The following is a 26,693-nucleotide window of genomic DNA, read 5'->3' as shown; positions in this document are numbered from 1 at the left end:
CTAACTCCCTGGGGGTTCACGCTAAATAGCTGTCTGCCGAGCGGGCACGAAAGTTAATTACGCCCTTACAGCTTGTAGTAGGCGGGACGGACATTTAAGCCGGATTATCTGACAGTAATCTAGTGAGACTCCCCACGGGGATAGATCGATCTAAAATATATGGGAATGCGCCCACACATCACCGTGAATTAATACACATCACCGTGAATTAATAGCGCTGCCACAGGAAGGTGCGTTTACAATTCAAATCTTCACGAACTCTTTATCCTAACTGCGGGCCAAGCCCAGATATATAGTATGGAGCTTGCGGAATCAGCCGAAGATTGCCGATTGGTGCCATAACCTATATAATACACAGAGCCTAAACCTGCGAAACTATTTTGCTTCGACCCTTATATGGGGCAAGCAAGCCTTTTGTGAGGCTCCCATAGGGTATTTTTGTTTCCTGTGAAAGCCTGTATATAAATGTTTCCTCCAGAAACGTTCATTTTCTTTTTGCGTGATTCGTGGAAAAACCCATTCTCGTGAATCGTAAATGCGGCTTCTTATTCTTCATCTTTTGTGTAACGAAATCATTATACCCGGTGATTCTTGATTTTCAGGATTATTGACGCGCATTATCAATGAGATATTATTTAAATTTTATTTCCCGCGATTTGTGAATTGATTATTTAGTGCCCGTGCCCTGTGACCACTACCCCCAATGGGACCCTCTTTTGTCTGCCAGATACGAAACAAAAAGCCCACAGAAAAAAAACCCAAGGCATTGAAGTTACAGGAAAAGTGACGCTGAGTCATGCATTTAACCTGGTTTTCCAGACAACGAACTTTTTTCAAGATTTGCCTCCCCCAACCCAAAGCATTAATTTCTCCCGAAGGCCTTGAAGATATAGAAAACACTATTCAAATTTACGACGGACACTAAACCATATAGCATTCCAACCACAGTAATACGATATTGATTTAGACGAAAAAATAAATTGTACATCCGTGTACAGCCTATATAACGTGTTCGGCTTTGAAATGGATTTTTTTTCAAATATCTTTGCATTAAAAAGTGCATACGAAACGAAAAGCCCACATAAAAATTCCAAGGTATAGTTGTAGAACAAGTACTGCTGAGTCATGCATTTAACCCGGTTTTCCAGAAAACGGACTTTTTTATAGTTTCACTTTCAATAACATTATTCGTGCCATTATTTCAACTGTAGTTAATGGGCTTGCTGATCGCTACAAATGTAAACGAACATCTGGTCAAGTACTTTGTACGGTGGAATTATAAATCAGTCGAAAAATATACAGGCTATTGAAAATCAGTAGTTTTTCTTTTGAAAATCAACAGTTTTTCTTTTAAGCAAAAAACGCTGGCGACTGCTGATAAATAAATGCATTTACCATCATTGTCAGGAAGGCTGGGGTGTAGACCGATACAAAAGAAAAGCAGCCGCCCTAAAAATATTTATTGCCTCATACAAAAAATTCAAAATATGACACTGAGCAAACAGTTTCTCTTCTCTCTTTCTTTCTTTAACGCCCACTTTGTTTAAAGACCAGAAAAGAATCTCTTTAATGGTGAAATCTAGCAGGGAGCAGTCCTATTCTGTATAAAACTACACATTTTTAAAATACTGAATGATTTGGTGTACTTATAGGGGACAGTTTGTATATGCAGTGGAATCACGGGTTATAAAATAGTCGCTAGGTGTACTTATGAGGCATTCTTTTTTCCAAAAACCCAAAGTTCAGGTACAATGTATAAGTATTTGGATGAACCAACCTCAATGTGGCAGATAATTAATATTGCTCATTATATTGAGGGCCTAATACACTATAATAACTTTTTAGATAACAATACTATTACTTCTGCTACTGGGCCACAGGTATCAGAGAGGGAGGGCGGTGGCTGGGGGGAAATTCCTTATCCTTTGTCTAAGCTCTTCGAGAGTCTCAAACACAGCACCTTGTCTTCAGTAGGCGTCTACATGTAGACGAACGTCATGTACAGTAGGTACTAATTGTCAGCATGCATTGTACATACCCCCCCCCCCCCCACACACACACACACACACAACACCAAGAATTAATTTCGCCTAAGGCCCTAAAGATTTGGAAAACACTCTTCAAAATTACGACGAGCACTTAAATATAGGGGCCTATAGAGTTACAAGCATAACTATAGGTTGTTGATTTAGACGAAAAAAAAAATTGTTCGTGCATATATTGCCTATGTAAAGTGTTCGGCTGTAAGATGGATTTTTTTCAAATTATCTTTGCATTAAAAAGTACATACGAAACGAAAACCCCACAAAAAATCACAAGTAAAAGTAAAAGTATTTATATATCGTTGTAGAACAAGTACTGCTGAGTCATGCATCTAAACTGGTTCCACTTTCAATATCATTATTCTTGCCAGGATATCAACTGTCAGTTCTAATTCACTACTGTGCGTCTATTATGGCTTCCCCAACATCTTCTATGGAAGGTACATAGTTGATGGAATCTATCACCCCCTCTTTGTAGAACCCTTGGAGAGCTTTCACGCGAAAGAAATTCTGAAGCAGTTGGACAGACTTAAGCCCGAGATCTCTTTCTACAATTTTCTCTTCGTGGGTGGTCCATTGGAAAAGACCAAAGACAGCGCTGTGATTCTTCTCCGTGACGATCCTCTGCGGGGCGATCTTGAAGTCCATTTTGTACAGGACGTACATACAGTCGACGGACTGACCGTCAGCGGACTTTCCGAAGGCCACCATCCCGTACCTGGCTCCCGACTGATCTTTCTTGTTGAACTTGAATTCCATGATCTTGTAGTGCCAGTCTTCGGACCAATGGATTCCGTTCATTTTCTCCCGCATGTCGGCGTCTATGCCTGTAGCAATAGAAAGATAAAAAAAGGCACATAGGCCTATTTAGTCTAAAAATGTTTTTGCAAGATCCATATTCATAAGCACTCAGCTATTTAGCTTGGCTACACGTACGAGAACAATTTATTTATTTATTTGTTGGTTTTCAACTACCTGTCCATTTATTTATCTGAAAACTTTTTGCTTGACTGCGATCTATCAATTTATCTATCTATTTAACCCCCCCCCCCAAAAAAAAAAAAAAAAAAAAAAAAGAAAGAAAGAAAGAAAAATCTGATATCACTGCTATGGCAGACGTACCTTCGTAGGCTTTCTGCATATGATCCAGATATTGAGTGATGTTCGCAATGGCAATGTTTTTGGCTGCCATCACCTCACATCCCTCTTCCCACTTTTCAAACAACTCTCCTTCGAGTTTTCTTTGCAGCTCGGTAGCATCCGTCTGGGAGACCTATAAAAGAAAGGATTTAGTCTGTAAATAGTAAATTTGCAATCACATGATAATTTATATCATTCTAGATTATTTACTATGATATGAATACTTGTAGAATTTATGTTATGAATTAGAATCGGCTTATCAGGCACCTAGAATACCCGTCGACGTGTCAGTAAGTTTTTTTTTTAATAAATTATTTTTCTTGAATTTTCTCGGCAGTTTCAATGTTTTGTCAACATTTCATCAACGTCCTCTTTTCCTTGATTGTCATATCAATAAGATTATGCCATGTATACAGTGAAACAACTGATATTGCTCAGGGAGGATTCACTGCCAGCGATGTTACAGGTTTTAATTTTTAACTTAAAAGACCGCGCACGGATGCACTGTCTTTATACAACGAATTAATATATTTGAATATTCACGAGTAAGCTTGGCATTTAAACACATTATTCAGCAATAGTCGGATTCCGCTATAACGTACCTTGACTTGATAAAGGCCTTCCTTGATGTTCTGCAGAGCTTTATTTGCCTCAGACAGAGCTGCTGCTGTACTGACAACAAAGTTAGCTGCCATCTTGGTCCTGTAACCCAATAGTGATCGTTTCAGTAAAATTAAAAAAATTAAATAAATAAATAAATACAGTAATAGATGAAGACGGTAATCACTTTTTACTCTATTGACTAATTCCCTATCCTGTCAATAAAGTACTGGGTAGTACTGTCACACCTTAGAAAAGACTTGTCAGCTTAAAAGATGGATCGATCGACGTCCGCCGCCCTCCCCCCCCCACCCCCGCACATATCCCCCCTCCCCCCTCCCTCTCTCTCTCTCTCTCTCTCTCTCTCTCTCGGCACCACCCTCAGCTGTGGGTCCCGATAGTCTACGCACAGACTGGTAAACCCTTCTTTCTTCTCTTCCACCGTCATCTCAACCGGTGGCACACGCCCGATTACATAGAAGGATCGACCTATGTTCAATGTAAACTCACCTTACTATTCAATGTCTTATTTTAGCAGTTGGTCGTACAGGTAGGTCTACTACGGGGTAATATAGCTTAGCTATGCCTTAATGTAGACCAACATTTACATGTAACTTATCAAATATGATCAGAAATGAAATGTTTAAATTGTAAGTTGTCATCGAACGCATAACGTATCAGTAAATAGCAAAATAGTATACCAAAATATGTGCTTACAGTGGACGTGTCGGTTTACGTAGGCCTACTGTTTAGATCGAATGTCGATGTCTATCCCGTTTTCCTTGTCTGATGACTTTTACTAATAAGGCCTATACATGCACTGAACTTATACCCGTATGGCTAAAACAAGCCTTTTGTCTGTCAGATACGAAACGGAAAAACCCACATGAAATAGAATATTTATTGACCTGGTATTTCCCGACAAGTTTTATTTTTAGTATCACGTAACTACTGAGTACATGTAGGCCTACTCATGATTGGATTAAAATATCTGTATTGTTAATATAGCTACGCCAAAGAACATTTGCTCAAATTAAACCTGAAGCAATGTGGACTGATACAATTATAAGCATGTTTTTAAAATGTCCCTTTCTGGAAACAGGCTTATTATATTTAATAAAATAACGTTTTATTTATCAATTAATTTGTATTTTATTATATTTCATTTTATTTTAAATACAAAACGCATCTGTGATATAAACTAGTGTATCAGCACTAGGGCAAGTACCCCCCCCCCCTCCCCCACAGACTACTCTGCTAACTAGCAGGGGCGGATCCAGGATTATTTGAGGGGGGAGTCCGGAACGACAGGCCTCTGATGCAAAACCGACCATCGCCCCCTTCGTTGGTGTGGGGTTCTGCTCGAGGACCCCGAGATTTTTTTGATGTTTTGGAGAGCGGTTTAGAACTATAATTTAGAACTATAATCAAAATTCTAATTTCAAGAGGGGAATATTGGTGAGATATAATATTTAGAAACGCCCCCCCCCCCCCCTCTTAAAATCCGCCACTGACGGCATCACCGCTGGGTACGTTAACGTTGTAGGCCGACACAAAAGAAAAATAAACACACGGCCTCATACACACCCTTGAAAACAATCTTTAAAAAATGGCACTGAGTAAACATTCCATTTTGCCTGATTTGTTTAATATGTATTGTTGTCCTTAATTAAGTGACGCGGTATGAGGTTATTACGGTGACCCTGCATCACAGAACCAATCACGACAGCGGGGAACTAGCTTAAACATAAACTTCCGGTTTGAAGGTCGCATTGATACTCGACCCACACATTAACCTGGGGTAATTGAAATTCTCACAGTCGGGCTGACATAACGTCTTAATCAGCGATTATATATAACATGCTGCAAATCTAAATAAAAGGGACATTAAACCGTGTAGGGAACTGAAGGTGAGCACGTAGACAGAGTCGTACAGTGAATGCAATAGGTAGGTGCTACTACCGCTCTCACAGTACTACATGTACATTTACACTAATACACTAGTGCATTTGTATTTGTACAGCCTTCAGGTGATAAAACTTATAGTCATGGCCTTACTTTTTGACTTTCTCTCTGCATTACCACGGGATTTAATGCTTTATCATTTCTGTATGCGGTCTCCGATATGCAGATATGTAAGTAAATAGAAATTGCAAATTAACGCATACAGTACATTTTCTTGCTTGAATTCCAAATTGTATTTATAAGGACATACATTCTTAAAACTGATCAAGCAACTAAGGCGGGAATTTGTGTGTTTGGTGTCTGCGCATGCATGTTTGGTGAGGGTGTGGCTTCTGGTTTTCTGATTATGCTGAGTGTGCATGCAAATACAGTACACATAATAATAGCTTTATGTGGGTATTTATAAATATACAATTAAGCTCAGAAAGAACGCTCTATATTGTTATCTGTTTGTTACCTTTTGTTACTAGAGCTGACACCAGTGTGGTCACAGTCTGTTTAGACAGGAGATAACACCCCATATGCTGCAATGAATCACCAAACCATTGTCTGTTGATAACGCAGCGAACAAACATGCATTGTGTTCATGTTACACAATCTGTTCAAAAAAGAGGGGTGGTGTTGTAAAAAGTTTCATTTATGTTATTCTAACACATTAATGAACACACAAATACAATGAAACAATAAATAATGTATAAATAAACATATAAATAGCATTTTGTACGTTCAACTACTAGTAACTATGGAAATATAAAACATTAATTACATACAAGTATAAATACTAGAATGCATATACAAACTAGGACGTTACTCATTATAAATGAGCACAATAGAGTTAAACCTTTAATTAGCTTGACTCTAGTGTTACTTCTTCATGATGGTCAGTAAATTAAAGTAATATCACCACAAGATTTTTAAGATATGATGTCCAGTGATTTAAGTCTCTCTCAAATTCAAAGTACATGTAAGTATTCACCGCTACTATTTTACCATCAGAGTAACATCAAGTGACACATGAGTCCCAATTCCTACTCTGCATTTAAGTGCCAGTTTTTTTAAGCACCAGACAAGTGCGGCAAGGTGGGGGTTCACAGAATTTGACCTTATTGGGCTGAAATACTTGCCTGAGGACCCTTTTAACTTCTGCCAAATGTTATGCCATAAAACTGTATTTCAAGGGATTTATGCCCAATTTTCTGTTTTTCCAGCTTTCGAAGCAGATTTTCAGTTATCATACACGTCACTCATATATATGCTTATTATACTCTTATCTAGCAATATATTTACTATGTACATGTATGATGTATTTTGTTGATCAATATTCTTCCCCCCAAGACTTTCAAACTAAAAATATAACCCACCTTGTCCACACTGTACCCACTTTTTTCACCCCACCCCCCAAAACTAAGTTTAAGCATGGCAATTTTCAGAGGGTCATATACCCACTAGTAGAGGTCCGATGGCTGTCAAACCTGTATGGGTTTGTAAAGGAACATTAAAAATATAAAGTACAAAAGAGATCCTCGTGGCCTTTTCTTTTGTTGGCGATATATTTTAATATTAAAATATCCGAAAATTGTAAAATTTGAATGGGTGTTGCTCTTGTCTTGGCCAGTAATACCTGCTCAATTACTCTAATCACGGCAGACATGAACAATAGACTTTACAAGAATAGGCAATTGCCCTATAACAGAGCCCACCTTTGGGATTTAAACCGTCATATTCATATTTTGATGACTTGTGATCGAAACTTATGTAGCTTTGGTTAAGACATAAACCCTTTTCAACCTGCTACTTGGCCTCAAGTTTTTACCCTTTGCTCAATAGCTTCCAACTCGATTGTACACCTGGGAATGGTATTCCCTGTAATACTATAGCTTACAAAATTAATTAAAAATACTTTTAGTCTAATAAATTTAATTATTCAGAAAATAAAACAACAAACAACCCACATTTTTATTACATTTAATCATATAAAGAAAACTGTTTTCCTTTAACTTTTCTTTTCATCTACTACTTCAACAATTATTGGACACAAGTGGGCACCAATCACACACACAGCTTTAAATCAATCAACAATGTTTCATTATGCATAATCATCTCTTTATTGGATCTTTAAAGTTTAAGTATAAATAAGCAAATTATTTGAAAGTGTAGCAAACAATTGAAATCTTCAAACTGGAAAATACTTATTACCAATAACTTAATAAATGGGTGGAAGGCATTGTAACTGCCATTCAAGACTACTCCTGTCACCCTTAACTGAATAAGACACCGACAAAGTTTTGACTCAAGATTTAAGTGAATGTTTCAAAAAAAAAAAAAGTACACTTCATTTTCATTCTACAAAAACATCAAAGTAATGCAAATCTATATTATCCAACTGAATCCCCTTCCTGAGAAGAATGAAGAAATAAGTTGAACTTATGTAATGGTGTAATTCATGGATTATTTTGCACTACTCAGGACCAGGAACATATATTGCTGCTTTCAAATATATAAGTCAAACTGATCTTTTGCTCCAAGGAATAAAAATATGATATTCAATATCAATATTTAAACCACGGCTAGCGCGTAGAACAAAAGACTCTGCCGTGCTGTATTCGACATACAAGCACGTCATGTACGAGTGCGTTCCACGGTCTGTTGCACTACTAGTGTAGTAGCCTATCAGAGGCCGTGGTTTAAGCCAGATACAACACTCGTCGCCGAGCTGTACGTGAAAATTACTCGTGTATTGTCTCGCCTGCGGCTCGCCAATACACTCGTAATATTTCACGTACAGCTCGGCGACTCGTATTGTATCTATCACCTCAGTAAAATCTTATCCCATTTAGAGGTGGCATTCACGGATATCTTCAGTAAAATGAAACAGAAAAAAAGCAGCCATGATCCTAGGTTTCAAAAAAAAAAAAAAAAAAAAAAAAAAAGAACTCCGAACATTTATCATGGGACTCAACAACTAAGCGGCCAGAGGTCCGGGACACCTTGAATTGAATTAAAAAATGCGGAATTCCACGTTTCTGGGGCAAAAATTCATGTCTGAAAAGCTCCTTGTAAAAAAAGGTCATCTAAAAGTGTCAGTTTTCATCATTTAATGAAGCTCCCATAAATTACTTCCTCTTGGGGGATCTCCTTGCTACTTGCTTGGATCATCATGGCTGACATTAGCTATCTGTCAGGTCATTGGTGTCCTTCCACTGTAGATACAAATACTTGTTCAAAGTAGATAAACATCAAAAATACATTTTAGTTTGTTGGCCAGTAAGTCAATCCTCTTCACAAAACTTCTTTTTCGGGTGCTTGGATTAATCACTGTTTTCTTTGCCATATATATCTGATTCCTGGCTGCATGCTCTTTCTGACCAGTCTCCAAATTAACATCTTCTAGCTAAAATAACAACAAAAATTTATTCTTTAATCAACTGAATGGTTTTAATTTTCAACCAACAAAATTTACCATGAAACCCCATTTTAGGCTACAACTAAACTTTATTTCATATATATATATATATATATATATATATATATATATATATATAATTCATGTAATTGTGATATGATTGTTACCCTTTTAATCACTAGCAATGATCTATAAAAGCAGTATTATTTAGTTGTGAGGGTTCTGTAACTTGTTGCTCATCCAAAAAAAAAGTTTACACTGCTAACATGTACAGTACAAACATAAGCTCTTTTCACTTTACGTAATAACAAATTTGCTGTGGTTCTGAGGGTCAGAGATAGCAGTATTTAGATGATGACTTAGCTTCACTTGTCTAATTACTATGCATATTTAATTCAAACAACACAGATATCATACCATTATCAACCTTCTGTCTGTATGAAAATTCGGTGTGTTAATTAATTATAAAGATGTGACGAATGTCAACTTTTTAATTACCTGGGCCCAACGAACTGAATATCTTGGCTTTGTCTTGATAAAAATTTGGATACACTGTGCATGAAAGCTCCCGCTTGGTCCGAGCAAGGAAAGTCCTACAATAATAACTTGGTTCGAAGAAGTAGTTGACGTGTTCTTGCAGCTCCCCAAAGTATCCATAGCATCTGACAATGCGCTGGACACACGACTGAGTCGAGCTCACTCTCCATTCCTCTGATCTGATGACATTGCCTCTCATTAGCCTCTCACTCTGCATGTAACTTTTAGCATCGGGAGGTGACCCCAATCATCTCAGTCGTATCTCCTGAGTATCGCACAACCTTTCCGTCTTTGTAACGGTCTACAGAACAACAAAGTATGCGCTTTGCTGCTTGAAATTCGGAAAATCTGCAGTGCATTCATCGCACGTTTTCCACCACTGCTACTTGAAACTGTCATGGCCGCCTACACGAATTTAGTTTCGAATGCATGTTTACCCCCATATTTGAACTTAGCATATACTTAATATCCAGGAATCAATAAATAAAAAGTACAGAAGACTATTTAAGTTAATTAGTCCCTAAGTAACGTTGAAATTAACTTAAACATTCTTGAATGCAAATCGAAACTGTGGGAAGCAAAAATGTTTTACGATAATGTAGCCAGAAAATAGAAGAATTTGCGTCGCTGTTGCAAAATTTGTAGGGAAAAGGCCACGCCAGTGTTTTAATTTATGGTAGGCCCCTTGTCCATATTTTCAGTAAATATCAATGATATTATCTAAGGTGCTCTACTAGTGGAGATATAAGGCTATTGACAGGGTGGGTATCTGCGGCAGTCATCAAGTGACCCCAAATAACCTCGGTAGTTTGTAACCATAGCAACGGATTTATGATATAAATCTCTGTCGTTATAAAGATTATATATCCATCTTTCAATTGTGGTATTGACCGAAGTAATGTACTGATCACTTGATGCACATTTGTGAAGCAAACTTCGATGAAAAATACACCACTCACACAGCTGAAAAGTGAGACGGGAGCCACGCGAGGCAGTGAAGTATGAATATGGCTGTATCTCGACAATAACGCAACGGAAAGCTTTAATATTTTACAGTTAAATTAAGGTCACAAAGGTGATTAACTGTGGGCAAAATGAGTATATTCTGTGAGAACCCCACCTTGCCGCTTTTTGGCTGATTTGCCTGGTGGTTAGAAAAACTTGCACTTAATAATTTTTATTGGCTGGCTTTTAGAGTCACTTTTCTATTTCAGGATGAAGCGTGGATTATGCTGCTGTTGTGTGGTGATCCCCATTGCTGTTTCCATAGCAACCACCCTTTTGTTGACAGGTTTCTATGACAGCGACCCTGACCCCCCAGAGATTCCAGATGGTTGGTGGGGAAAAGGCGAAAAGAAGAAAGAAGATGACCCGACCTTAAAAGGTATCAAGATAATGGTGTCAGACGTGATACTTGATGACTTGAAACAGAGGCTGAGCAAGACAAGGTATTTTGACGGTTTGGAAGGTGCCAATTTCCGTTACGGCTTTAATGTGGACTATATGAAAGAGGTAAGATAACCCACAGATAATGATAAATTCAAATCTCAGATTGCCCACCCCTACACACACACCATCACCACCACCATCACCATCAACCCCTCAGTTTTAAAGTTATAACAACTTTTCATATGAGATTCAAACTTCCACAATAAACGCATTAAAAAGAACACATAGAAATGTTATACATTCCATTTTTCATCAAAACATGGCTTTTCACAATAATTCTGAAATCTGTGCTTGCCTCTGGCTACCCTCTGTTATAATCTCTTGGGAGGTTTTATAAATAGGCACACTTAGATAAATGACTAACTTTCAATGCTGGTAAGGATTCATTCATCATAAGTATGTATGAGAACAGCACAGTTTAAACCCTTTTTTATGGCACTATGCCTACTAAAATGAAGAGTTGTTATCTCTTTAATTTTAATTACTAGTACAATATCAAAATATTCAATTTCATTCAGTCTCAATTGATGCTCTGTGAACATTCCGAAATACTTTTTATTTTTTTTTTTTTTTTTTTTTTTTTGTATAAAATAGCCATAAATTGAGAATTATATCTTTAAAAGTACTACAATAAGAAAAGTAATTATGCCATCAAGATTTTGTATGAATTCGACTGTTAATTTGTGAATTTATTGTTAAAATTTTGTAATTTTATGAACTTGTTTATTTGCTCTTTCATTCTTTCATTCTCCATTAATTAATGTATTTATTGATTGATTTTCTATCATCTACCATTCTATTATATTTTCTTCCAGGTTGTCAAGTACTGGAGAGAGGAATATGACTGGAGAAAAACAGAACAGAAGCTAAATGAATACCAGCACTACAAGACTCAGATTGAGGGGATATTTGTCCACTTTGTACACATCAAACCTGATGTCAAAGATAAAGGTCAAATTATTTAAAAGAAATTAAATGTGGAGGCACAACAGACATTTAATTAAGCATTTTTTTTTTCAGTTTTACTTTCCTTAGATTAAACTTGAAAAAAAAAAGAATTTTGTTTAAAAATATTTAATCTATTGTAATTACTGTACACGGTACACGTCATCATAATAGCCATCTCTGAAATTGTGAATGAACACAAGTAATATTATTTATCATCAAGATATCAACATAATAGTTATCATATATTTTTTTGAAACTCTTTATTCATGCTGTTAAAACTTATAAGCACATATGCATAAAATGTTCTGCAAGTAAACAATATTTTTTATTAATTTTTTCAAAATCTTTCTTCTTTCAGATGTTGTTGTTCGCCCCCTTTTGCTGGTTCATGGATGGCCAGGGTCATTTTATGAGTTTTACAAGATGATCCCACTGCTAACCAAACCTCAAAATGGGCTTGTCTTTGAACTGGTGCTACCATCTATCCCAGGATATGGCTTGTCAGAAGCTCCTAACAAGCAAGGTGAATGGCTATTTATTTCTATCATTATATGTCCCAGATCTGTAACTAGAAGGCATTAAAATTGAAGAGTTCTTGAGCCAATTTGAAACATGGGTCTTTCAAATTCTCCCATGCCTTCGAGCTCATTTTTGCCACTGACTTCCAGAGTGGACATGATTTATTTAAATTGTGTTCAGAGAGTTACCTGAAAATGATTGCATGGTAGCATCAGGAGGTGGTGAACTAAATAATTTTAATTTTGTGACATTATTTCACAGAATTTATCTGTTAAGATATATCTGTGATCAACACATATTGCTAACCTGTGCTCAATTAAGCTCTAATCAAGATGTGGTTTATATGCTTATGATCTGCCATTTAAACATGTTACATTCCTTCACTAGGCTTTAATCAGGTAGCAGCAGCAAGGGTATTCCACAAGCTGATGACGCGTCTGGGACACAAGTCTTACTATGTACAGGGAGGAGACTGGGGAGCAGTCATTACTCGGTTTATGTCTATCTTATATCCTCAGTAAGTTGTATTACTATATTATTATTATTATTATTATTATTATTATTATCCCTTCACTTTTGGGATAAAAGTAGGGGACCATGTTATCTTGCCCATTGGGAGTCTGTGCCTTAGTAATTACTGCTAACTCCTTGTCACTAGAGTTTGAAAGATGAAACTTAGGGGTTTAATAGACCTATTGTCAGGAATGTGTATGGGCATTTCAGAATTTGAGTGCAACAGGGGGAAGGGAGGGGGAGTTGATTCCTAACTCATTTCACATTGTTTTTGCTGTGAACTCCTGCAAGAAATGTAGTTTGGAAGTTGAAACTTTGGTGATTGGTAGAGCTGTCATCATGGATGTGCAAGGACACTTCAGAACTTTACTTTATTATGTCTGGGGGTTGAGCTGTCCCCCGGGGGGGGGGGGGGAATTCTAAATTCATTTCACACTGTATTTTAAGCTTTTTACTCCTAGACCATAGAGTTAGGAAGCTGAAATTTTGCTGATCATTAGACCTGTCATCAGGGATGTGCATGGGCATTTTGGTACACATGCATAATGTAACAGGGGGTTGGGCTGACCCTGGGGGTGGTGGTTGATTTTAACTTCTTTTCTTAAACCTTAGTGCTGTGTTCAATTCACATATCTTGAGAGGGTGGCAGTGTGTTATTTGACGTACATACTGAGAGAATAGTACATTCATCTCACTGAAAAACTCCCCTAAAACCCAAATAAAGCATATATCACCATAGTCACAGTGTGTACTGCTTCAACTGAATACTGCAAGAACTTGCAAAACTTTTTCGAATCCATACAGTGAATTATTATCATTTGTATTTTTATTACTATTTTGCTTGTAGTGAATGAATGAAAAAAAAATCCTGAGCAGTGTGATGAATATATCCCTTGAAAAAGTATTTCTGTTTAAAATATGAAAACAATTATATTGATATACATTATGCAGATCAGTTCAACATGATAAATTTATCCCTTTAAACACTAGTTATCTTTAAAATTAGTAATTTGTAAATTATTATATTTATCATGATGAATTTATCCCTTTAGAGAGAAGTTCCCTTTAAAATTTGTAAATTATTATATTTATCATTAAACATTTTGCCAGGTCAGTGCTAGGCTTGCATTCCAATTTCTTCCAAATGGACCAGGATACAAAAACACCCCTGAAGTTACTTCTTGCTGCAGTGGCGCCATCTGCAATTTTGGACGAGCAGGATATACCAAAGATCAGCCCTATCTGGGATAAGTTAGTGTACCTCATCAATGAGGCAGGCTATTTCCTACTTCAGCATACCAAGCCTGACACTGTGGGTGAGTCTTAGGAGTGTTATTATGGATGAAGTAAATAATAATAATTATATTCCCCAGTAGGTCTTGCAGTATGTGTCAAAGATGACTCCCCCCCAATTGGTATTTAATGATGTTAATGATGAAATATGATTTTCTGTTATATTTAGGAATGGCCATACAGATTCCCCAGTAGGTCTTGTCACATATATCTTGGATACCCCCCCTCCCCCATACTGTCTTTAAGTATTTTCTTAGCCTTTGCCAAAAACTCCTTATTTACAGCCTTACATACATTCATTGGGATAACAGAAAAATCATTAGTGACTTAATTAATGAACATTTACAAACATATCATTGGACCAACCTAGAATAGTCTTTAAGGATAATGATATATGATATTCTGTTATATTTAGGAACCGCCCTCACAGATTCTCCAGTAGGTCTTGCGGCATACATCTTAGAGAAGTTCTCCACCTGGACCAACCCTGGGTACCGAGACCTTCCTGATGGTGGTCTGACAAAGAAGTTTACCCTAGATGAGCTACTGACCAATGTGATGATCTACTGGACCACTAAGACCATCACATCTTCCATGAGGTTCTACAAGGAGATGTCTTTTGATGAGGATTTGGACAGGTATTTATTTATGTATTTATTTATTTATTTATTGTTTCAATTTATTTTTGCTTCTTTCAAAGAAAAAAATAATTTGACAGTTGTTGTATTTATTTACTTACTTTTTCTCAAAATGCTAAACTTTAAAAAGTGCCATTTTACTTAAATTTTATGCCAAAAAAATATATGAAAATTTGGAGTCAGATTAAATTATTTATGCACTTTGAAAACATTGTTCCAAAATTATATATATATATATATATATATATATATATATATATATATATATATATATATATATTCTTTTGACGAATTTTTACTTTTTACTCAGGTACAAAATACGTGTACCGACAGGTGTAGCATGTTTTCCCCATGAAATAGCTCTGGGCTGTCCTCCTCCTCAGTTCGCCACCAGTGCCAAACACCTCATCCACTATACCAACATGCCTACTGGCGGCCATTTTGCAGCCTTTGAGGAACCACAGTTGTTGGCTGCAGATATCTGGAAGTTTGTTGAGAAAGCAGAAGAGTTTCATAAAGAACGCAATGCAGATTCTGAATCCTAACATTTTTTACTGTTATAATATTAACTGTTACCATTAGTTTGAAATCTTAGCATAGCTTCTTAACTTGAATGAGAGTAATTTTTAGAAGAGTTTCATAAAGAAGGTAAATGCAGATTCTGAATTGTAACATCTGTAATTCTTTTCTTTATACTGTTATAATAATTGTTATTAGCATAATTTTGTAATCTTAGCCTTTTTAGCTTGAAGGAGAGTAATTTTTAGAATCCCGTTTTTATTGTTAATTTTTGTTAATAGTGGATATCTTTGAAGTTATTGAAAAATCATGAAAGTCTCATAACATTTGTGATATTGATGTGCTGTGATTTTGATTTGGGAGACATAACTTTGTTTTTTTTTATAACTGTGTAATACTGAAATAACTTATGTGTCATATTTTAGTTTTACCAATATAATTAATAATTTCAGTACTAACTAACCAGAAAAATTAATAATTAATTTATTATCACATTGGCCATTATTGGAATTGCCCAATCATTGTTTGAATAAATGGATTATTGAACTTGTTGCTATTTTTCACTTATCAATGGATTACCATAATCTGAGAATATCTTCCTTCTTCATTAATAGATGGATGGATGAATGGGTAGAAAATGAAATGTTTTCATGAATCTAATGAAGGTTTGATAATTCAACAGAAATAATGTGTCCGACATAAAAGATCAAAAAGAGGAGTTGCATGGAGACATACTCATATGTAGCTACCGAGCGTCGTCGAGTAAATCGTTTTACTGGGTATTATGTGGACTTGGGGGGGGGGGGGGGGGGTTCTTTGTGCGACCTTATATAAATCTGACACGAACCGTGTTTGCGTTATCCACTAAGTAGGTCGAAAACGTAATGTCCTGTTTCGGGTCCACGCTTGAATTAAGCGTGCTTAATTTACAAAAGTTAAGTACATTCTTAACATATGTTTAAAAAGGTTCATTACACAATTTTACATGATAGTTCTTTGAATGTCGTTAAATGTATTTGGATAAATCTTTATTAAAAGATGTTAGTACCATCATGCTGGTGTTTATTGATCATTAATTTTTACTGATTAATATTTTTATACCATTAATAAATATTAGCATATCTGTGTACCTTGTAGACAAGGTAACTGCATTTATTTATCAGTACTTTCTAAATCATGGTTTTACGTAAAATTTATATAGACAAGTAAATAAACTATTTAAAATGCATTAAAGTTACAGTTCTGAAATTCATCTAAGCAATATCATGGAGATGTTTCCTCTTCATATGGAATAAAAGATAAACTGGTATTGTTAGATGTAGTATGTTAGCAGCATTCTTGAACACTTCCGGTGATGGATGTTCGCAATGCATGGTCTTCTTCATGCACATGCTGCAAAAAATATTATTTGATGTAAATAATGCAGTCAACATTTATGGAAGTCAAAAGTGTCAACAGTGTAAATAAACTTGCACTGTAAGTCTGAGAGCCACCCAGTTTAAAAATGTGAATTTTCCTGGGGTGTTCTAGGCACAAAGTCAAAGTGAACTCGTATATTTATTTATTCATTTACCTATTTCTTTATTATTATTATTATTATTATTATTATTATTATTATTATTTAGTAGGCCTAAATATTGCTTATAAAGTTCGACCCTGACTGGAAATGCCCTACGGAAGTGGCTGTACCAACCTTTTGAGTGTTCAACGTTAACAAAGCCTTCGGGAGAGTTACACAGGTCCTTCGTTATCAACTTCTTGGCTTTCTTGAGGATGACCGGTGCCAAAGTGGGTCGACGGCTGTATATGAGGAAGCTTTCCTCTTTTGAACACGTCCCGTCGGCTTGTTTTCCGAGGCAGAATCGGTTCACCAAATAATGTGTGTAGTCAGTGTCCAAAATCATGTATACGTTGCTCTCGGCGTCTTCAAGGGGTACACCGATGTGCTCGTCGAAGGTAATGTCGCCAGACGATTCATTTTGGAAGACTGTTCATTAAAAAAAAAGAATGGCTTTTTGATTTAATGCGGTTCATTCTGTCTGTTTTTATGGCTTGTTTTCACAAACACGACGTGTGCGAATCGAGTTGTAAGCAAAATACAAATATCCTGTTTCGAAACTGTACATGGTTTTTCATAGTGAATTTGCCTTGCTATTATAATTGTTTCTTTTTTTTTTTTCATTTATTTATTATTTTTTTTATTTATTTATTTATTTATTTTTGACGTGTATTTTAATTAAATGTCAAAACTGAGTTTCATTTTATGGAACAAAAGAAACAAGATTCATGAACAGTTTAATTAGCATATTTTTAGAAATCTTTCAATTAAACTGTGCATAAATTTTGAAACCTAAAAACAAGTAAGAAATCCAACTCACTAAAAGCGTATTCTCCACTTCTGGCAGTTGGAACCAGGCGCTCAAAACCACTCACTGTTGTACAGTCGGTGTGGTTGGCATTTTGTCTAAAATGGACATTAAACACGTGTATGATTAATGCCTAAATTATTCTGTTTGATGTAGGACTAATGCACATGAGATATGCACATCCAGTATATGGGAAGCCTGGTGTAATATAAATGAATTGTGCGATTGATTTTGAATCTGAATTTTGAATTTTTGATTCCGAGATACTGTTTGAAAGTTTATCGTTGTCTCTGTCATCTAATTTCTAATTAACTTTCATGTTTTTCTAATTCTCTTAAATTAAATTATGTTTTTTTTTTTAATTTATGAAAAAACGTACGGTCTTCCTTCCATCTTAATTGACAAGGTCCCGTCTTCATTCTGCTGTATATCCAAATAAAAATCCGTGAAAATCAGTTCTGGGGCCACTGGAGGGTCGATCACGAAGGTTATTTCATACCACACGCCAGTTAGCTGTAAAACCAGTAAAAAACATCTTGAATATCACGTGTGCAAATTAATGCATTTAAGGTACACTCCTTGGGGTTGAAAATCCCACAAATGTTTATTTTTGCCATCCACAGGTTCTTACAGAACATTACATATGTAATGTTCTGTAAGCATAAAAAACGATTTGACCCCTTGAATATTTTTTTCTGGAGCGTACCTGATGTTGATACTTCCATTAGAGCTTAGGAAAATAGTCGATGGTTCTAATGACTGACCAGTCATTTTAAACTAAATCATCCTTTATAAATTTAAATATCAAAATCGAACCCAAGTGCTGAGAGGGATAGTAGTTGATTGCTTCTTGTTGATCGGCGAACCGAATGCTGAACCTAACACGAGTACATGCATAGTAATTTTTTTTTTTTCATCCTGATAACCTACTTTTCTTGTGCGATGTTACTGACCCAATTTCACGTTGTTTATGCAGTCAGCTGTACCTCGCGTAGGTCACATTTATTAGCTACGGGCAGAGGACACCGACAACTCACCTGTCTAATCTTCGCATCTCTCTGCCGTTTCAAGTAACACCCTGAGTTTCAGAGGCTTTTTTTTACCTCACCCGACCACTCTTTGCATCTCTCTAAGTATACTGTTTCCAGTGACACCCTCTGGGGACAATGAGAACTCGCCTTAACTATCGACCCCTTCTGCTGTAGAGACAGGTGCCCCCCTAACAGTAATATCCTCTGAATCACAGGGTACCAGTACGTACAAGTACATGCGGGCGGTTTACACGTACATAAGGCCCATCTACAATATTTCATTAATATTGAAACAGCCTTGGCGCATACCCCTTCTATGTACAGTATATTTTTGCTCACCTTGGCTATGTCCAGGTTCCTCATCCCCCTGGGTTCTGCGCATCTTTCTGGGGTTTTCCAAAGCCAGGGGAAGATTCCATATGGACATATCGACCAAAACCCTCCTCCCACGTGACCCAGAAGGACAGCAAAGAAAACAGCGCGCGTCCAGTTACTCATATTCAATCATTAACTATACCGTAACTTGTTTGTTAACTGTACGTTACTCTTCTGTGTGGTATCAGGAACGCTGTGGTGAAGTACAAGTACGTAAAACACACCAACCGACAACAGCCTGCATTCAGCGAAGTACAATGCGGTTTAGTGTTTGATGTCTTGGTGAAAAAAATAGTGCAGAAGGCTTTAATATGTCATAAACTTGTGTTGCGTTCAGCCGTAATAAGCAATAAATTAGTGGATGAAAGTCTACTAGATATAAGGCTATATAAATGACACATCACAAGCACATCAAGGTACGTTACACGTCAACAGTTCAAGACCAGATTTCGGACAACATACAGCAAGTTTTATCACTGCTAACCTTACATAGTACAGGCTTGACATTTAATATGGAGTATTTCAGTTTTAAAGGTATACCTAGGTAAAAATGCCTTCTTTTTTCAAAAAATTCAGATCTTATATAAGACATTGACTGGAGAAGTGTGAAGTCAGGTGTGTCGCTGCCAATTAACTGACTACCAAGTCTGTTGCTCTGTGGCCTTGTGTAATATGCATTAATTTAATTGGGGAGTGCTCCTTTGGCTGGTCAAAGCTTGGCTTTGGCGAAGCATGGTTCTGTCAAAAAAGTATCCATATATTGGCAACTACTGCATAGAAGAAATTGAAATTTTGTATGCAAGCGGTCGGTTTTGCAGTGCGTAAAATGAAGTAAGCAGTGTTTTACAAAATTGTTAAGCTGTGCCAGAATGGCGCGAAAAGCACAGACATTGCCAGACAGATTATTGTGTCAAACGGAATGGTCTATACAGTTTTATAGAGTAATGCCCAGACTAATGTAGCTACACAGAGACCACGCCCAATGCATTGACGTCTTACCACCAGGGTACAGGACTCACTGTCCTTCAGGATATGCTGCTGCAATTAAACCAAAACCACCCAGTCCGTTTTGAATGAGGGGTAAATTGTCACCAAAACGCGTTTTTCAAGGCTCTTAGCTAACACCAAACTGGTTTCATCAGGTTAAGATACCAGATGACCTCTGAGGAAGCCACTGTAAACAGCAAAGCAGCGTAGTCTGTTTCTCTAATGAATTGGGGACCATGACCGTTTCTGGGTAGAACACTGAAACCGCGTGGATTTCTTTATTGGGGTCAAACTTCACCTGTCCCGCTAAACTGGTCAAAACAGAGTTTACAGACATCCTGAAGAGGCCTACGACGAAACGTGTGCCACTTCTTACGTGACCAGGGTCATTGACAGTGTCAGTATTTGGAGTGGATACCACATTGGTGCCAAAACACCAATGGTAGTCATCGATGAAAACCTGAACCAGATCAAATAAATGAATAATCTGGGAACCACTTGACTATCATTTGATAGGGGGCAACTTAGGATCAATTTTAGGTTGCACGATGAGATTGCCGGTTCACACAGAGCACTTTTAATAGCAGATAACTTACAGAACCAAGGGAATGAGTAGTTACCTTGGTCATCAAAATCACCATAATTGAACCACATAGACAATATGTCCATAGGTCATTACTCGCCGTATCAACGGCCTGCATGTCCTACAACAAAACCGAACCAAATTGGACAAGTTTTAACCGTTGCCTGGAATTTTATTTCAGATTAAACTCTAAAAACCTATCATAAGGAATACCTTGCGGCTTGAAACCTCTGGTAGCAGCAAGATGAGGTCAAGCGTAACAGCGACTGTTGCTGTGACTAGACACTGACATGGGGGGCCTTTGTGGGACGTGTAACTCTTTTAAAGACAATAATTTGGAAAATATGGAGATCCAAAATATCGCTTTCAATGGTTGTCGTATGACTTAAAATAGGCAATGTATTTTTGTATGCTTCACTGGCGAATTCAGTTAATGAACTGATGTCACACTGACATCGAATAGATTATCAAAAGTTATTAAAACACGATTTTAATCCTTATTTTCATTTATCAGTCAGCAAAATAGGAAAAAAACTGATGAATTATGATTTGGAAAAAATATTCCATATTAAATGTCAAGTCTGTATATCATTTCACTAAAGACCTGTCGTCTAATGTCAACCCTTTAAACCCCCTTTACACTGGACGGCGTCCGTTCTGTGTCCTTTGTGCTACCATGAAACTGGCATCCCTGTGGTCATCAAAAGGAGGCGCAAGCATCGCTTTGGATGCTAAGTTAATCCTCAATGATCAGCCAGTTGTCGGCACGTAAAGTATTCTTATTTCTTATTCTCAAACGGGGCCGCACTACGTGGACGCAGAAAGGACGCCGTCCAGTGTAAAGGGGCCTTAACAAACATAAGGGCTGAATGACATCGTAGTGGGCTGCAGAGACGAGAGGGGTTTAGAGGGGGAAATTGCTATCCCTAAGTCAGAAGTCAGCCAGGTAGATATGTCATCAAAAGGAGGCGCAAGCATCGCTTTGGATGCTAAGTTAATCCTCAATGATCAGCCAGTTGTCGGCACGTAAAGTATTCTTATTTCTTATTCTCAAACGGGGCCGCACTACGTGGACGCAGAAAGGACGCCGTCCAGTGTAAAGGGGCCTTAACAAACATAAAGGCTGAATGACATCGTAGTGGGCTGCAGAGACGAGAGGGGTTTAGAGGGGGAAATTGCTATCCCTAAGTCAGAAGTCAGCCAGGTAGATATGTACCCGGCATATCACGTTTTTTCCGACAATTTCATATCAGAATTATAAAAGAATGGACATCAAGTTTCCACATGTTTCATAGTATTTACGCTTTTGAATCACGGGGTTACCTGATATTTTGTGAAGCCATAATTGCTGAATTGCCTCTCTAACACACTTAAACATGGAACTTAAAGTTTCTTAAAATGTATGTGTAATGCCTTGTTTTAACCGAAGTCATAGCCGCCAAACTTCTGGGACATAAGAGCTCGTGGGCGTTACAGTACTACTACTGTGGTTCACAAACTGTAGTGTACCAATGAAACGTGAGAGGCATGTGTTCCTAAATCGTGAGTTACTTGATCCTCACAAAATAATAAAAAGCATGCTCATTAAACAGATAATAGTTAAGGTTTTCTCTTCATTATTTTTTTTCTAATGATGAAATAGAAATAGGAATTCCGTGGGGTAGTGTGAGGCATAAAGCTATTTATGTTTTAATCAAGCAAACACGGTTCTTTTTATCACAGACAAAATTAGTAAATGGTGCCTTTTTTTTTCGATGTACACGTGTAGCAAACATATCTTGTATACATTGATACAACAAAGCAATTAAATGAGAAATCAAAAAATATTCCAAATGGATTGGGATAAATGCATATATTTCCATGTGTTGACCTCAAATTAAAGCCAGCAGACCAAAACACATAAACGAAGTATCTAGTACTTCGCTCTGGTTGGTCAAGCCACAACTCCTAGCATGGCTGTCTTTATATACGCCGTTTTTTTCGCGATGAAAATCCTTGCCGTAGACGGGGGATTGGGATACCCTGGGTTAGGCAGGCCTGGAAGACTTGACCCAGGTGCAGTGGCCGTGCCGTGGGGATGGAGCCGACTGATAGGATGGGGGTATAGAAATACCAGAACACCTGCATTACAACACCTGAATGTAACTAAAGTACGTGTATGCTTCGATGCAGGGACTATTTTGAGATGAATTGGCAGTTCATATGATAACATCCTAGATAAATAACCATTGTTTCTATAAAAATAGCTTTTCCTATACTTCAAGCACGTTTGTAATCAGTATTAAATAATTCAGTTAATACCCGTTTATTCTTTTTAGGGCTGTTGTCTAAAATTTACTGAAGGGTAATCATCTTCAGTGAAAACTGTATTCAATATTATAATTTTTTAAAATTTTTAGTAATTAAAATTACTATGCCGGTGTATATACAATGTTAATTTATATATAACTGCACAAAATTATTTAATAGATAAAAATAATAATAATGGACCCCTGAAATCTTATACCAAGTACTTGCATATCATTAACATTATCTTTCTAGCTTCAAGGTATCTGGTATTGTTATCTTTGGCGACAGAACCCCATGGTCAAGGACGAGGATGTTTTAACGGAATACGCTGCCTACGTGACCATTGGTGAAAACGGGACATGGGCCTTCCCTATCAAAGGCTTGCCGTACGCACAGTGTTTCAGCATGATGACACACACATGCTTACACAGCCACACACACACACACACACACATTGACCCACGCACACATGTTCATTCAACCGTACACTGTAAAAAGAGTATACATATTACAATAGTAATAATGAACTGACATTAATGATGTGATACGATAATGATACGACAACAACATTACATTACAAACTTAAAACAAATTTGCTTATCTACACCAAATCCTCTCTTAATGCTAGCATAATATACGTAAGCTGACAGTTTTTTCCTGTAAACAAACATAACACTTTCAGGCAAAAAAAAAAAAAAACGCAACAAAACTGAACTATATAAGTAGAGCTCGTGCATAATAAGGGATCTGCACGTTGTTATTAAAGCATAAATATTATTAAGTTGTGCATTTGTTTTCAACAGAACACCTCACCAAACAAATACTTATATCACCCCAAAACGTGTATAGTATTTTAACCGTCATAATTACTTTAGTTAATAAAGCTTTTTTGTAGATAATAAAATTAATTTATGGTCATTTAGTTATATGCAATCAAAAGACATATGTTCTATTTCATTTTGTTAAGAGTTTATTATGCTAACAAATACGATCAAAGGTGTATCTGCATGTTTTGTAGTTTGAAGCAAGAGCAGTTTTAAAATGCATAGAAATGCGTATGCGGTATACTAATACCATAATGATTTCCTCATTTTAGGATAGGAGCCCAAGGATGCGTAGAGCTAAATGATCTGTCTAGACTGGAACCTTCAAGGCAACAGGGAATATTCTCGTTTGGCTCATTGGAGAGTGAGCTCTTTTTTCATTATTTATCATAAAAAACTCTCTCTCATTTATATATTATTCATTAAAAACGTGCCATACCTTTAAAGTTTACACTATGTATATTGCCATAAACTCTCTCTCTCTCTCTCTCTCTCTCTCTCTCACACACACACACACTCACACACACACACCATAGCATCATTCAGCGTAGATACCTTAGTTTTAGTTCACAGAACTACGTGATAGATACAACACTCGTCGCCGAGCTGTACGTGAAAATTACTCGTGTATTGTCTCGCCTGCGGCTCGCCAATACACTCGTAATATTTCACGTACAGCTCGGCGACCAGTATTGTATTTATCACGTAAATGGTGGGCTTGCATGGGTAAGACTCATGGGATAGATGCAAGATACCGCCTGTGAGAAATTGATACTGGGACGTCTCGCTAAAAATTGTGACAAGCATCCCGAGTTGGACTACTATTAAAACTAAAAAATGCTTATAATTACCAAAACTATTAGCATATTGTCTAAACTGTTCAATTTCATTCAAAAGGAAGAGATGAAATAGGTGGCCTTTTAAAAATGTGAAGCACGTTGGTTGGGCGTTAATTATTCAAACTTAACTCAGACCAATCTTCCACATTATATCTTTCAAGGCACAAACCCCTTTTTCTCATAACTTTACAGGTAACAACAACTTTAAGATAATTGACACGGACTACACTAACTATTTGCTGGTCGTCATCTGCCAAGGTGAGGATACTACTGGGAGTTGTCAGACAGAAACGATCCAACTTTGGAGTCGCCGTGTGTACCTTGAGCCTACTTACGTGTACTCCACAATGAAGACGATTGACCAACGCCTGTGTAAGACTTTTGAAGGGTTCCGTTTCTCGGAACACGAATACGGTAAATATCTTTCCCTTTGGGCATATGAAAGAATCTTGTATGTTGCCGCCATAAGGGTTCATGAATATTTAACGTCAGAGTAATAAAATTTAAGTTTAAAGCCCGAAGGACATAAGGAAAAGCTTTCATAAATTCGAAAAGCTTCAAATATGAAATAATGTGAAATGGAATGATCTAATTATGTTTTCATGAAATGGCACTCAATTACATGATGAGTCTTTGGAATGAAAACCATACTCGCCTTCTCCTCGGAAGTAATAAAACAAAGTGTTTGCTGAGGGTACTCGTACATATATTGGTGTTTCAATGATAATTTTTGAAAGCTTCTGTGTACGTAGACTAAGCTCTTATCAATTTGACTCACAGCTGCACTTGTCTTTCATCTAATATGTATATATTCTTTACTAAATCTTTATTTGCATCCTATTTCAGCGTGCCACCTTCGAGAACAGGACACCAAGAAATAACCCGCATTGAGTCTCAAAGCCAGTAGCATATTATTTTCCATTGTGACTCTAAAGCGAGGCAAAACCGCATGTACGCAACTTATTTTGTGGATATTGTATCGGTTGGTCTTTTCCTACATCTTTATATATTCAATCTCTGTTTAATGTGTGGCAGTGTATATAATTTCTTTAATAAACCAAAACCATTGGAAAACGTTTGTCAAATTTGATTATTTATTTGGAATATCATTTCGGCTTTGAAATAAACACATCTTATTGCAATTTTCTAATTTTAATTATCATCTTTAGGGATAAGAAAATAGTCAAGATATTTGTAAGATGGTTGTGGCAAAAAGCGTATATTAGAAAAATCTTAACAAGCATATGGAACTGCCAATAAATCAAAACTGAATTTTAATTTATTTATCTATTGATCTTAATTTATTTGCACTTTGAATTGATCATTTTTGTCTTAATAATTCAATAGTTTGTCCTCTCTGATGTACTATTTTTTAGTCAAAGTGTGTACCACAATTACTGGCCGATGTCAATGTTGATCTTATGTTTGGAATTCCCTTTTCACTTTTTAATAAACAGCTAATTTCAAACCCCGAATGTTTTGCTTACATTTAAAGTGGTAAAAAAGGGCCCTCAAGCTTTTAAGTATAGCTGTTTTTAGCTTATTTTTATATGAGTGAAACAAAAGCATCCAATGCATGTACAGACATATCAAAACTAAATTTTCATGGACTTCATACAAGAAATGAAGCAGTAAGAAACGATACCTTCAAATCAAAAGTGTATTTGAAGTCATCATGCAGAACAGCGTCTTTCACAGACTTGTGACTTAAAGTTCGATAAACGCAAGTGATAATAACCACAGACTTCCGGCATCTGATTGCTAGTAGTGTAGTTATCAAGCCTTGTAATTTTTAGGCCGTTTGTTAAAATCGTGAACGACAGACTGCCTGGT

At 36.8% G+C, this 26,693-nt stretch overlaps 4 protein-coding genes and 1 long non-coding RNA gene across 7 annotated transcripts; 2 read left to right on the top strand and 3 right to left on the bottom strand.

Moving 5' to 3' along the window:
* Positions 1-1,474: 1,474 nt before the first annotated feature.
* On the bottom strand, positions 1,475-4,644 carry LOC147760404 (uncharacterized). Its single transcript, XM_086994705.1, has 4 exons — positions 4,500-4,644; positions 3,785-3,884; positions 3,165-3,315; positions 1,475-2,869 (listed from the first exon to the last, which is right to left on the bottom strand). The coding sequence occupies exons 2-4, from the start codon at positions 3,875-3,877 to the stop codon at positions 2,439-2,441; spliced, it is 675 nt and encodes a 224-aa protein (XP_086850831.1). The 5' UTR covers positions 3,878-3,884; positions 4,500-4,644; the 3' UTR covers positions 1,475-2,438.
* Positions 4,645-5,522: 878 nt separating this feature from the next.
* LOC147760402 (epoxide hydrolase 1-like) lies at positions 5,523-16,112 on the top strand. Of its 3 annotated transcripts, none has more exons than XM_086994108.1 (8): positions 5,523-5,692; positions 10,902-11,199; positions 11,952-12,087; positions 12,443-12,607; positions 12,991-13,120; positions 14,227-14,432; positions 14,825-15,047; positions 15,358-16,112. In XM_086994108.1, the coding sequence occupies exons 2-8, from the start codon at positions 10,903-10,905 to the stop codon at positions 15,590-15,592; spliced, it is 1,392 nt and encodes a 463-aa protein (XP_086850234.1). In that variant the 5' UTR covers positions 5,523-5,692; position 10,902; the 3' UTR covers positions 15,593-16,112. The 3 variants fall into 3 exon arrangements, with proteins under 3 accessions (XP_086850234.1, XP_086850233.1, XP_086850235.1); XM_086994107.1 differs by having other exon boundaries at positions 5,523-5,730; XM_086994109.1 differs by lacking the exon at positions 5,523-5,692 and adding an exon at positions 10,266-10,363.
* LOC147760403 (uncharacterized) lies at positions 7,646-10,172 on the bottom strand. The gene is made up of 2 exons (XR_015330802.1): positions 9,649-10,172; positions 7,646-9,138 (listed from the first exon to the last, which is right to left on the bottom strand). It is a non-coding gene; the product is annotated as an uncharacterized LOC147760403 (long non-coding RNA).
* A 573-nt stretch (positions 16,113-16,685) lies between the features above and the next one.
* On the bottom strand, positions 16,686-19,744 carry LOC147760401 (retinol binding protein 4-like). The gene is made up of 5 exons (XM_086994110.1): positions 19,303-19,744; positions 18,312-18,445; positions 17,945-18,030; positions 17,260-17,553; positions 16,686-16,958 (listed from the first exon to the last, which is right to left on the bottom strand). Exons 1-5 carry the CDS (start codon positions 19,459-19,461, stop codon positions 16,948-16,950), a joined length of 684 nt encoding a protein of 227 aa, XP_086850236.1. The 5' UTR covers positions 19,462-19,744; the 3' UTR covers positions 16,686-16,947.
* A 3,140-nt stretch (positions 19,745-22,884) lies between these two features.
* Positions 22,885-26,051, top strand: LOC147760400 (uncharacterized). Its single transcript, XM_086994707.1, has 5 exons — positions 22,885-23,058; positions 23,450-23,583; positions 24,294-24,385; positions 25,053-25,274; positions 25,707-26,051. The coding sequence occupies exons 1-5, from the start codon at positions 22,894-22,896 to the stop codon at positions 25,739-25,741; spliced, it is 648 nt and encodes a 215-aa protein (XP_086850833.1). The 5' UTR covers positions 22,885-22,893; the 3' UTR covers positions 25,742-26,051.
* The last annotated feature ends 642 nt before the right edge of the window (positions 26,052-26,693 follow it).

Source organism: Lingula anatina, chromosome 8 (genome assembly GCF_051362555.1).
Source record: "Lingula anatina isolate TDL-2025a chromosome 8, LinAna3.0, whole genome shotgun sequence".
Classification (NCBI taxonomy): Eukaryota; Metazoa; Brachiopoda; class Lingulata; order Lingulida; family Lingulidae; genus Lingula; species Lingula anatina.
This window is presented reverse-complemented; position numbering and strand designations above follow the sequence as displayed.